The following is a 13,947-nucleotide window of genomic DNA, read 5'->3' on the forward strand; positions in this document are numbered from 1 at the left end:
TGTTCATATATTTATATACTGCTTATGTACATATGCATATGTAAATCGCTTTTTTGCACATCCATAATGTACATATATGCTCATACTGTTATATGGCACAGTTCATTGTATATATTTTTCTACATATTTTTTATATTTTATATCGTATTTTTATATTATGTTCTGTATTTTTTATGCCACTTGCACTGAAACGGTTGCTGCAATTTCATTGTCCTTGTGATAATGACAATAAAGGTCTATCTATCTATTTGCTCAAAGTCTAAACCTTTTTCAATAATAACTTTGTCAAAAGTTTAAAAGAAAATATTTTTAACATCTGAACAAAAAGGGGTTTGTTTTAGATACAAAAGAAAACGTCTTTCAGGTTGTCTTTTAAAACATACAAGGTCAGCATAATACAGTCCTGGAGCTAAGGCCCAATCCGAATTCTTCCCAATGACTGTATAAGCACAAACTGGACATAGCAAGCGTTCAGAGCCCCCATAGGAAATGCATTACCTTCATTACCGCCATATTGTAACCGATTGCAACCTGTGCACAGCAATTAGTCTGAGTCGGTCTGAGTCACCAGAGGAAGTACTGTCAACCAATCATGAGTGAGCTTGTTCCGGCTTGTTCAAAGGCCACACCCCTCCCACTGAAGGCGGCGAATCTGTCAATCAAATGTTGAAGGTGGGGCTAGTGGGAGCCACATCATTTTACTGAGGCATCTGATTGGTCAGTTTATAACTTGAATAACTGGAGATAAAGAAAAGATATGTTTAACACAAATTAGGATTAGAAAGAAGATGTTAAGAATGAAGCATCAGAGCAAGAATGATTATTCTGACAAATAAAATGTAGGTCAATGGGACTTTGGCCTTCTTGCTACCTGCAGGTACGTCCTATTTGGAACACGAGAAGAGGATGTGTGTACCTCTAACTTAGTTCATATTTTTTTACGTATAATTCCAGTTCTGGTCAGCAGAGAGCAGCAGTGCAGCTGCTTACAGGACTCACCCAGCAGAGCAGCATAAAAGAAGAGAAACTGTTTTCTAAGAGGACCTCACATCCTTCTGATGTGGTCGTGGCAGCAGATGACACTTTTAGAGAGGTCAAGCGTGTAAAGAAGAGAAACGTTTATTGTATTATAAATATTTTTTCCTGCAGCTTGGTTGACCTCTGCACATGCTAAGATGCACTGCAGCATCACAGAAAAACACTGAAGACAGAAGCTGCTGCTTTGGTTAACCCCCACCATCACCACCCGCCCCCTTCCCTGTGGTAAACTATTCGTACTTTTACTTTTGTTCATCAGGTTTCATCTTAAAGCTTGAAGTGGACTCTGTTTATCCTCAAGTGTTGTGGTGAAGGTGGTGAGATGTACACTGCAGAAGTTTCCACTGGTGGAAACTCAACTCTGAGAACTTCAACACAAAACAAAATACCTGAAAACAGAGACTGGAGGTTTGAAGCACCTATGAGGACAAACAACTGCTAGCAGCATATCAATCTGGTGTTCATCGAGTCAGATATTTAAATTTGTGAACGCACAAATGTTCAACAGTAAAATATTGGTATGGCGAATTATTGCAATATTTCAACTCAAACAATTACCGCTCCTCTCTTTCCCTTAGTCCACATGTCAAAGTCAAGGCCCGGGGGCCAGATCCGGCCCTCGGGGTAATTCTATCCGGCCCTCCAGATCATTTCATTTTATTGTTATTAATGGCCCGATGTTATCTCAAGCTTATTTTTAACTTGTATAATTTTGACAGAATAGATTTTTTTTTATTCTGGAATAATATTCTTTATTATTATTATTCATAATTACAGTAAAAAATTATGGTTTTAAAAATTGGCAATCTGCTAGCTTTTGGACTATTTTAGCATTTACTAAGACTTTTTAGGCTTTTTGGAGTTATGTAATATTTCAGCTATATGCTAGCAGTTTTGGCTAATTTAGGCTTTTTAAAAAAATTGTATTATTTTTTTTTTGTCCATTTTGGAGTTTTGCTAATATTTCAGCTAAATGCTAGCTGTTTTAGCTAATTTAGGCCCTTTTTAGTTTTTTAGGCTATTTTAAAGCTTAGTTATTTTTTCAGCTACATGCCAGCTGTTTTGACTAACCTACTTTTTTTGTTTTGTTTTTTTAGGCTATTTTGAAGTTTAGCTAATATTTTAGCTGGCTATCTGCTTTAGCGTTTTCATTGAGGTGCTTACAGCATTCACACTAGCATTATTGCAGATAACGCTATTTATCTAGTTTATAATCGTGTTAAAAAGTTACAGTTTTCAATTTTTTTAAATTCTTTTTTAGAGTGTACAATAAAGGTTCATTTCATTTATTCATCTATAAAGCACCTTCCACTAACAGTCAAGGAGGCCCAAAGTGCTGTACACAGGAAAAAGAGCAGAATAATAAAAGGCATAAAAGACAAAAAACATAAAACAAATAAAAGCAAATATTACAACCAATAAAAAAGAATTAAAAGGCAGCTAGGTAGATACTTTAGCGCTATAATGGAGGAACAGTTTGGGTTTAAAAGACTCCAAAGTTGGTCGGATAGTCGAACCTCAGATTCAAGAACAACAGTGCGGTTTCCGTCCTGGTCGTGGAACAGTGGACCAGCTCTACACCCTCTCCAGGGTGCTGGAGGGTTCGTGGGAGTTCGCTCATCCAGTCCATATGTGTTTTGTGGATTTGGAGAAGGCGTTCGACCGCGTTCCCCGTGGTGTCCTGTGGAGGGTGCTCTGGGAGTATGGGGTCCGGGGAGCCTTACTCAGGGCTGTTCGGTCTCTGTATGACCGGAGCAGGAGCTTGGTTCGCATGGCCGGCAGTAAGTCAGACCTGTTCCCAGTACATGTTGGACTCCGGCAGGGCTGCCCTTTATCACCGGTTCAGTTCATTGTCTTTATGGACAGAATTTCTAGGCACAGCCAGGGGCCGGAGGGGGTCTGGTTTGGGGACCACAGGATTTCCTCTCTGCTTTTGCAGATGATATTGTTCTGTTGGCTCCATTGAACCGGGACCTCCAGCATGTATTGGAGCGGTTTGCAGCCGAGTGTGAAGCGGCTGGGATGAGGGTCAGCACCGCTAAGTCTGAGGCCATGGTTCTCGACCGGAGAAAGGTAGTTTGCCCTCTCTCGGTGGGTGGAGTGCTCCTGCCTCAGGTGGAGGAGTTTAAATATCTTGGGGTCTGGTTCACGAGTAATGGAAGATCGGAGATCGAGAGGCGGATTGGAGCGGCGTCCGCTATTATGCGGTCGCTGTACCGGTCCGTTGTGGTGAAAAGAGAGCTGAGCCAGAAAGCAAAGCTCTCAATTTACCGGTCGATCTTCGTTCCAGTACTCACCTATGGTCATGAGCTCTGGGTCGTGACCGAAAGAACGAGATCCCGACTACAAGCGGCTGAAATGAGTTTTCTCCGGAGGGTGGCTGGACGCTCCCTTAGAGATAGGGTGAGGAGCTCAGTCACCCGGAGAGAGCTCGGAGTAGAGCTGCTTCTCCTTCACATCGAGAGGAGCCAGTTGAGGTGGCTTGGGCATCTGGTCCTGATGCCTCCTGGACGCCTCCCTGGTGAGGTGTTCCGTGCATGTCCCACTGGGCGGAGGCCCCAGGGAAGACCCAGGACACGCTGGAGAGACTATGTTTCTCGGCTGGCCTGGGAACACCTCTGGGTCCCCCCAGAGGAGCTGGAGGAAGTGGGCAGGGAGAGGGAAGTCTGGGCATCTTTGCGTAGACTGCTGCCCCCGCGACCCGGTCCCAGATGAAGCGGAGGAAGATGGATGGATGAAAGTGGAATCAAGTTTCACTCCAAGGTTAGAAATCACAGACTGTTCAAATGGGGCGAGTGAGAGGAGATCAAGACTGTGGTCCTTTCCACCACTTAAAGAAAACACAATTACTTTTGTTTTTGTTTCATTAAGCCCAAGAAAGTCAGCCAACATCTACAACCTGACTTCATCAAGGGAGTCAGTTATTGCCTTAACTGTGTGGTCAGAACCCTTGCGTATAGGGAGATAGATTTGGCAGTCATCTGCATAAAGTCATCTTATATGCTTACGAAGCAGCTTTGCCATGGGTAGCATGTAAAGCAATGGGCCCAGAACCGACCCCTGAGGAACTCCCCACCTCAGGGGGTAACACTTGGATGAGTTAGGACCAATGCTAACACTTAAAGACCTGTCAGTGAGATAAGACCTCATCCACTGTAGAGCTTCACCAGAAAGCCACACCAAATGCTCCAGCCGACCAATCAAGATCTCGTGATCCACTCTGTCAAGAGCTGCTGATAGATCGAATAATAAAAGAACCACAAGATGAACTGCATCTGTTGCTAGCAAAACATCATTAAACATTTTTAAAAGATTAGTCTCTGTGGTGTGTCCGGACCTGAACCCTGACTGCAAAGGTTCCAAGATCCCATGAACATTTAAAAAAAGTAACTAACTGTTTATAAACTATATTCTCAAGGACTTTTGCACAAAAAGGTAAGTTGGAAATTCGTCTATAATTTGAAAGCAGTGCAGAATCCAGCCCTTGTTATTTTAACAATGGCCTCACTACCGCTTGTTTAAAACTGAGTGGAACCTGACTGGAAGTGAGACTAGAATTAACAGTAGTTAAAAATGCTGATCATATTACTGCAGAGACTTTTTGAAAAAACCAAGCAGACACAACATCATGAACAGAACCAGCTGGTTTAAAAAAGCAAATACCAGTCTTTCTAGTTCAGTCAGGGAGACCAATGAATGTTTATCCTGCTTGCCTATGATCTAAGATGTGCTTTGGATTTTGCCTCCTTGTGCGATTGAGTTTGACACTCGTGCCTTAATTGGCAGGGGGCCATGACACATGGAACTGGGCACCAAGAAGATGAGGACCATAGTTTTATTAAAGAAAACAACTGTGTCCTGTGAAGAAAGAAAAAATAAATTATTAGTTTGCTAGTTCGAACAGAAAGATCCAAACAAAGAGAATGGAGCCTTGGCCAAACATAACAGATCAGGGGGTCTGCTGACCCAGCAACATTGACCAGAGTCAGCAGCTCCCTGCTAAGGCTGCCTAACAGAAATCTACCTATTTAAAAGAAACAAAGCAAGCCAGCAAATGAAGACCACCAAGGTCCATCCCCAAAACTAACATAACAAAACCCAGCAGTGTGTAACACTGCTGAGGACATAAAAAGAAAAAAAGAGATCCAAATAAACCAGCACAACTTCCATTCAAAGTGCTCAAGCTCGTGCTCTACCTCTGCCTGCTGGTTGAGTGCCTCCTCTTGCTTAAATAGCCAGCAGGTGATAATCAAGATTATTGGTCAACACCTACCAGGTGATCAGAGCAACAGGGCAGGAAAAGGATTCAGCACATCAGCCATAACATTTCCACAACCAGAAAAACTGTAAATCAGATCCTAGATTTAATAGATCACCAGCATTTATCAAGTCTGTGTTTGGTCAGTCTGTTGCTGGAGCTGCTCCAGTCAAGATGTCACCTGATGAAAGCGAACATCACACAACTGTGGCAGGACTGTTGTCACTGGTCACTTGTTCCACTGTCAATGCTCAGAAGACAGGTAGACCTCTACCAATGTTAGGTGTGATTCCTCCATCTGGGGGTCTGGAAACTCCAAAACACTGCAGTTTTCAGTGTGAGGACCATTGAGATGTAATTGTTGTATCATGTAGTGGCAGAGTGTTCAGCTCAGTCAGAGTGGCGGTGTCTTTAACGCAGGTTGATGCAGAAACTTGGGCCAGGGTCAGATCGTATAAATCCATCATAGATTACCTGCAGTCATCAAGGTGTAACAAGCAACAACTCAATTGAGTGACAGGTGGAATGGCCAGCAAGACTAAATCAGAAAGACGTTACTCAAATGATACTGACTAATTTGCTCAGATTATTTTGTCAAAGGTGAGTCACAATTTGCAAACTTTAGCTTTAAATATCCTTCATTGAATTATTGATAATAGATCTCGAACAACGCTGGGATTGATGGTTCCAAGGCTCCACACTAAACCAAAACAGGGGTTAGGGCAGGAAGAGGAGCACTTTGTAGCTGGACTGTCTTCCTTTAGGTTCAACATCTGCAGAAAGGACCACAAGGGTCACTGTGGTTTGGGAACCGGTCAGAGGTCTCAATGCACCCCAATGACCCAATCTATGAATCTGGACAGATATTCAAATGAAATGCTTCAGTTCCTTCCTCTGCCACAAGGGGCTGAGTTCTCCAAATGAGTGTTTTGTATGAGTAGAAGTTCGCCCCACAGCCATCTCTGCACTAGAAAGCAGAATTTAGTTAAATTAAAGACAAACCAAGCCAATGTTAACATCACATCAAAGAGAAAAATAACAGAATAAGATTAACAACATGTGTACATTTCATAAGTCAGTCTTGTGCAAATCAAACACTCTAAACAAAACAAGTTTCATATATTTTATTATAAAACCTCAAGCGTCTGTAACTTGTATCATGTGTGAAATGATGCAGAAATAAACGTGTGATTGTGCTGGTGGACACTGTCACTACACTTCTACAGACACAAACCTGACATCGGTCGTGGGTTTGATCACATGATCATGTTTCCTAAAGCTGATGTCACTTCAGAGGACCAATCAGAAGCAGTCTCGTCTTTATAAATGTGAAAAATCCTCCGTTGTTTTTTCATTTGAGACCAGAATCTAGACATGAATATTTCTCATTACTTTGTTCTTTTTCTGACATGTTTGTCTTTCAGAGTAAATGGTGAGTTATTATTTTATTTTGTTAAAGAAATGTCTGAACATTCAATGTAATTCTTTGAATTTTTTTTCTTTTCACTGCAGCCCAGAAAAATCTTCTAGAATTTTCCTCCTCTGTAATCCAAAAAGGTGGTTTTCTCTCCGTCTCCACTGGAGACACTGTTACTTTAGAATGTTCTTATATGGGTGCAGATTTAACATGGATCTTCTGGTACAAGCAAACACTGGGACAAAGACCTGAACCCATCTCTAGTTTCTATGCTTATGGGTCAATATTGACCTTTTTTGATCAATTCAACAATCCACGCTTTAGTCTGGACACAAAAAACCAAAATCATTGTTTGACGATTTCAGATCTGCAATTTTCAGACTCAGCTACTTACTACTGTGCAGCACGACATGGAAATGTTCTTAAATTTACAGAGGGTGTTACAGTCAGTGTGAAAGGTCCAGGTGTAACCATGAAGACTTCAGTGGATCAGTCGTCCTCTGAGAACATCCATGCAGGAGACTCTGTGACTCTGAACTGTACAGTACACACTGGGAGCTGTGATGGAGAACACAGAGTTTACTGGTTCAAAGTCTCTGAAGACTCTCATCCAGGACTCATTTACACTGATGGAGGCAGAAATGATCAGTGTGAGAGAAACAACAACACACAAACACACAGTTGTGTCTATGAACTGTCTATGAAGAACCTGAATGAGTCTCATGCTGGGATCTACTACTGTGCTGTTGTCTCATGTGGACACATACTGTTTGGAAACGGGACCAAACTGAACCTCACAGGTGAGTTTAACCTTTAAAGAATCAAGTTTGTGGAGGAAATTATATTCAGATTAATTTAAAAGTACAACTATTTTTATGTAATATCAGACTCTGCAGCTCCACTGAACTCTGTGATTCTTCACACTTTGGTGGGATTATTGACCATCATGATCGTCCTCGTTGTTTTTCTGCTTTTCCTGCTGTGGAAGATGAACAAGAGAAACAAATGCACCTCCACAGGTACACAAACTTCTTTCTTTGTTCAATAATTGTGTTCTTGAAATAAACCTTTTCTGTGTTTCATAACCAGATGAAAGATCACCTGCTGCCCCATTAAGTAGCATAGAGGTGAGACTCAACTCTCTTCAGTTATCATGTTCATCTTTGATCCACATAAAGTTCATGCTGTGCTTGTTTTCTGTCAATTTGGTTTCAGACTGAGAACAAAGACACAGAAAGTCTCCATTACGCTGCTTTAAATGTTAAGAGGTCCAAGAAATCAAGAAGACAGAAGAACAACTCCAACACAGACTGTGTTTATGCCGGTGTGAGACAACAGAACTGAACCTCTTAGTCAGGAAAGAGACTATATTTTTTACTTAAAATAGAATAAAAATAAATAAATAAATTTTGTTTGATTTCTAGTTAAAGTGGAGACACCTAAAGTAAGAAGGCAAATTTATGGTTTTCCGAAGTTTTGTATTTTCATTTGAATGTTTTACTCTAATTTAACTAATTTTATTTAGAAATGTTTAATCCTTTGTTGCAACAGTTTAAGAAGATTTATTTTAGATTTTATCTAATCTGGGCTCATAAACTCCAGTCGCGTTTGAAATAGACCAGTTTGCTTTTCTGAGGCAGAAAGTGACAGAAAGGGAGCAGAATAAATTATGTTTTTGAAAACTTTAATATTGAATAAACTTATATGTCATAGCAGAACAACACATTTTATTTAAAACACCCTCATATATAGCTGTATTGCTGTTTCTGTGAAATAAAGACTGTTTATTTTAACAAAATTCTGCTCCTTCATTAACCTGTTGGGATGTTTTACATCTTTAAGTCTTTTCAACGTCTTTTTCAAACTCTTTCATATACTCATTTCATTTATGTACTGTTATTTTATGACTAAGACAATCTGGTATTTTTTGGTAAGATCTGGACTAAAATGCATTTTTTCAGTTAAAAAAAAAGCTTTATATAACATATTTTGTTTTCTTTTTTTGCAGTAATTTCAGTCCAACATAAAGCGAGGTTTAAACAATAAAGTTGATTGAAACTAAATACTGCTTCCTTGTGCTTTTATATATATATTAAAAATTCAATAGCTGATAGTAACTTGGAAAAAAGTGAAAAAAAAAAACTTAACCTTAGCGGCTGGGTGGCTCAGTGGGCTAGGTGAAGGGCTGACACGCAGGAGCCCTGGGTTCGATTCCCAGGGTTGTCCACTGATCCCCACCCAGATTGGGTCCTTAGACAAGACCCTTGATGCTGCTGCCTAACTGGGTCCCTGTGCCCCTCAAGTACAGGGTTGTGTCAGGAAGGGCATCTGGCGTAAAAACTCTGACAAATCACTGATGCGAAACAGTGGGTGCTGTTACGCTGTGGGGACCCCGAAACGGATAAGCTGAAAGTGAACCACCACAACCTAAAGATCTCAGCCCTTAAAAAAGGGACTTGATCCATAGTTGCATCAATAAGCATCAGGGGGTAAATATTTTTTTTTTAAATGGAGCAAAAAAAAAAAAAAGGGAAAATGTTAAGACCAATAGTGTAAGTACAGAGTTTATAGAGGTAAATCAGAAGGAAAGCGGCTCATGATTTTAGGGTGTAAAGGAAGAGACTCTGTGGTGTACTGTGATGACTCAAAAGGTGAGCCTGTATTTAGTTCAACACATCAGTCCAACAGTTTTTACACTGGAGTGTATTAAGTTAGTCTTAAAATGAAGAAATCCTTAAGATGAACTTTTTAAAAGAGTGAGTTCAAGTAAAAACAGAATGTTCGTTCAAACACGTATTGAAAACTCAGACTCCCTGGAGTTAAAAGTACTAAGTTTGAGTAGATAAAGCAAATTAGATATGATTGAAAATAAAAGGCCCTGCGACAGACTGGCGACCTGTCCAGGGTGAACCCCGCCTTCGCCCATCAGTGGCCGGGATAGGCTCCGGCACCCCCGCGACCCCGAAAGGGATGAAGCGGACAAGAAGATGGATGGATGGATGAAAATAAAAGCATTTAACTAAAACCTGAATCATTAATTCAGTGGTCTACTATTTGATAAATGTGCTTTTATTAAACCATTTCTACTCAGATGTGGTCTTATGCTGAATATACATGACATAAACTCTAAACACACCAAAATAAACCAGATCTTTATTTGTTGAGAATAGTATTTTGACTTGATCATATCCGCCACCAACAGTTGGAAGAGTTTTGGTGTGTAATGTTGAAACAGTGAAAATTTGCTGAATTTTGCCCCAGGCTTTTTCTTTCATAGTTATATTCCCAAAAAAAATGGTGTCATAGATTACTGGCTCTGCACACATTGCAATTCTTCATTTCTCTTTCTATCTGTTCCACTGGTTGCATGTACGATAAACATGACATTGATGAAAGCAGCACTGTTTCAGAAACTATGTTTTTATATACACTGAATCTTCTGTCAGGGAGGAAAAAAAGCATCCTCAGACAAAATTGTATCAGCAAGACTCCTCATTATACTGTAGCTCCATCCATCCATCAATCTTCTACCGCTCATCCGGGTCCAGGGGCAGCAGTCTAAGCAAAGATTCCCAGACTTCCCTCAACCCAGCCATTTCTTCCAGCTTTGCAAGGGGGACCAGGGGTTGCCAGGCCAACTAAGAGACATAGTCTCTAGTCTAGTGCAAGGGTGTCAAACTCGAACAAGGGGCCAAAATCCAAAACACACCTTAGGTCGCGGGCTAAACAAGATAAACATTTTTAAAACTCTAAAACCGTGATTTTCTAACATAATTATGAACTAGATAAACAGATAATGCTAGTGTGAATGCTGTTAGCTGAATTTGTCCGCTGAAGATGCTAGTGCTGATAGCTAAAGATGCTGAAATTGATAGCTAAAAACACTGAAGCTGATAGACAGCTAGAATGTTAGCTAAATGCCAAATTGGCCTAAAAAACTGAAGAAAAGTCTAATATAGCCAAAACAGCTGGTGTGTAAATATTTACCTAACTCCAAAACAACCTGAGAAACCTTTTAAAAGCTTAAATAAGCAAAAACAGCTAGCATATAGCTGATATATTAGCAAACTCCAAAATAGAATAAAAAATCTTAGTACATGCCAAAATACTCCAAAAAGCTCGAAGAATGACAATTTTAAAAACTTTAACACCTTAACTTTTTAACATAATTATGAACAAATAAAAAGGCAGGAATATTTTTCCAGAATAAATCAACTTAAACCTTAAATAACTTTTAATATTTTACTCTCCATAAACCTAATAAGAACCTAACTGGAAATGTGATGCAAAAGTTGTTAGAAGTGTACCATGTGAGTGAAAAGACATCACCATGCAGGTGGAATCCAATTGGGGGGCAGGTCCCTGAACAAAGCTATGTTGTGACGCTGGGGTCACACCAGATGTGAAAGCGCCGCGAAGCGGCGCGGAACGGCGTGCGCTTCCATTCGGCGCCCATGTTAACCTATGGTGTCGGTCACACCAGGAGCGGAGCGGCGTGGAGGGTCCGCGCGGTGCAGCGCAACGTTTCGGCGTCTGGCCTATTTCTTCCGCGAGACGCGAGCGCTCCGCGTCAATACTGGCAGGAAGTTGCATCAAAATACATGAGAAAATCCGGTTTATTTTCAAAATAGAACCAATTTTTCACAATAAAACGCCGCAATTGACAATTGTGATCATGTTTTTGTGTCTAAACAGACTGTAGAGATGAAAATATGCATACAATCAAAACACACAAACACGCGTGAGCGAGACCCCCCACTCGGGACACCACAGATCTCTGGAGCGGGTGTGCTGGGCTGCAGGGTTCTGGGAGGAAAAAAAGCAGGGCTGACGGGGCCCCCAATGCAGTGGGGGCACACTGGAGCGGGTCATGGGGCTGTGTTTGAACGAGAGAGAGGCAGAGGAGCGGTTCTTCTTGGAAGAAACATCAGGTAATATTTTGAGTTTATTAATTTACCCTAAGGTGGACGCCTCCAGGAAAGAGAAAACCTGGGAGACCCAGAACAACATGGCGCCGCACAATAACATCAGAACTTGCGGAAAATCAGCTCACCCTAGGAGAAGCACAACACAGGGCTAGGGATAAGCTGTGGTGGAAGCAGTTTGTAGCGGCCTTATGTCCCACTGGGGACGAAGAGAAATGATGATGAATTTACCGACGGAAACACGTGGGAGTGCGTGGGTGCAGACAGAAACAAAACAAAACAGACAGACACGCACACGCGCGCACAAACCCATCAATGAAGTGGGCCGACTGCGAAGTTGGGGGGCGGAGTCTGTGTCAACTGTCGACCGTCGCGGAAAAATTCGCGTCTGGTGTGACCTAGTGAGCGGAGCGGACTCCGCGCGCGCTCTGCTCTGCGCGCCTTTGCGGCGCTTCTGCATCCAGTATGACCCCGGCGTAATGGGGTAGTTAACCGTTCCCTTCTGAAGGATGTGACTGGTATTGGAAGTGGGGGGTGTCCCACTGCATACAACCACATGTGTATTGGATCCTTAAAAGACTCCACTTGAATGAGGTCTAAGTAAGCAAGCTGTTGGGTAATCTGTGAGAGGACCCCGAGTAAAGCGTCAAAAACAGAGGGCAAGTTTGAAAGTTTTATTGCAGAGGAGTATAAGTCCGGGGGCGAGGTGAGGCCGAGGCTTAGAGCTTGGCTGACAGGCAGACTGGATGAGGGCTGAAGCTTGGCTTGCAGGCAGACTGGAGTTCAGCTGGCAGACAGACTGGAGTTCAGCTGGCAGACAGACTGGAGTTCAGCTGGCAGACAGACTGGAGTTCAGCTGGCAGACAGACTGGAGAAGTTTTTCGAGCAGGGATCTCGCACGTTTGGTTTTCAGGTCGAGAAGAATCTGACGGGGAAAAGCTGGAGAGACAAGGCATAAATGGCTGACAGCACAGGTGAGGCAGATGAGCAATCAAGGCAGCTCAGCAAGGCAGGGAAAAGGAGGGGCTGAGAGGAGCTCAGACATGACACAAGCACCTGTTGGGGGTGGGGTGTGTGCTAGTGTTGGTTACAATTTTTTCGGGGCATCAAGCAATAAATTTGATGAGTGTCAAAAGTAAGGCAGTAGACGGAAAATTTACACACAAATCACATTTGGTGTAACTGCATTATTAAGACCACCTATTTTTATTGAGGTCGCAAATTATTATGAAGAAATTAATTCATTCTTCTTCTTGGCCGCTTCTTCCCTTTCCGGGTCGCGGGGGTGCCGGAGCCTATCCTGGCCAAAAGTTTGGCTTCTTGGAGCCAGTAACTTGAACCTGTAACCTTGGTACTTCCTGTTTGGAACTCAAAGGCTGGAAGGGATTTCTAAAGCCAATTCTCTTATGCAGTCAATGCCATATGTTCATTAGAATTCATGGACCTAAAAAAATGAGAAATACAGAACCAATTCATTAAAAAAAATAATCCAAAATGTCTAAACATTGCTTAAAATGTCATTCTCCGGACTAGAAGTGACTCGCAAGTGGTACAAAACATCCAGAGGACAATGAGAACTACAAAACTATAACAATGAAGAGAACAGAACATCTGCCTGGTGTCATCGGTCGTCACTGACCTGCAGAAATAAGAAAGCTTTCACATTTAGGAGCCAAGAAAGAAGTTTTGGGTGGAAAGTAGGACCGCAGCATTTGTTGCATGTGGTGCTGCTGCAAAGCCTGAGAGGTTCCTGTGTGTCTGCTGCATTGGTGTCACCACAGTGGAAAAAGGAGGTCGGGGGGCTGAGCTGTAGATCTGCTGCTTGCTGCAAACGCAGCTCAGCTGAGAAATCTACGTATCAGTTTAATGAATGTATTCTTTAACTCCAAGAGATCTCAAAAGAGAAGAGTGATCAAAATTATGTTTCAATTTCTGTTTGTTACCGTTGAGCTGATATTAAAGTAAACAGATCAGTATGTGATGTAGCGTGGAGCCAAACCTGAGTTAAACTCTAACCACATTGTGTTGTCTCTTCTTGTAAAGTCTCACCCTCTGCAGACCACCACATTCTTGGTATGAGTTTGTTTTCCAGTCACCTGTTTGTGTCCTTGTTGCATATTCAGCTGATGCACTTTGAATAAGATCTTAAAATAAACAACAGAAACTTTGGACGTTAAAACAGTAAACATATTTTTATATCTGCAGGTAATTTGGCTTTTTAAGAGCTGCAGAGTTCTGGAGTCAGAGAAGAAACAAAAACTGTTTTTACAGGAAGGTCAGACTGCAGATGTGTGGTAAAGTTCACAGCA

General features: G+C 41.7%; 1 protein-coding gene across 1 annotated transcript; it reads left to right on the top strand.

Moving 5' to 3' along the window:
* Positions 1-6,798: 6,798 nt before the first annotated feature.
* Positions 6,799-8,891, top strand: LOC112156267 (Fc receptor-like protein 4; the record flags this gene model as incomplete). The annotated part of the gene is made up of 4 exons (XM_024288499.2): positions 6,799-7,513; positions 7,601-7,732; positions 7,803-7,840; positions 7,929-8,891. Coding segments are annotated over 4 exons (1,014 nt in total), but the record flags the coding sequence as incomplete, so codon positions are not given.
* Positions 8,892-13,947: the final 5,056 nt, after the last annotated feature.

The sequence above is a fragment of the Oryzias melastigma genome, linkage group LG18, assembly GCF_002922805.2.
Source record: "Oryzias melastigma strain HK-1 linkage group LG18, ASM292280v2, whole genome shotgun sequence".
Classification (NCBI taxonomy): Eukaryota; Metazoa; Chordata; class Actinopteri; order Beloniformes; family Adrianichthyidae; genus Oryzias; species Oryzias melastigma.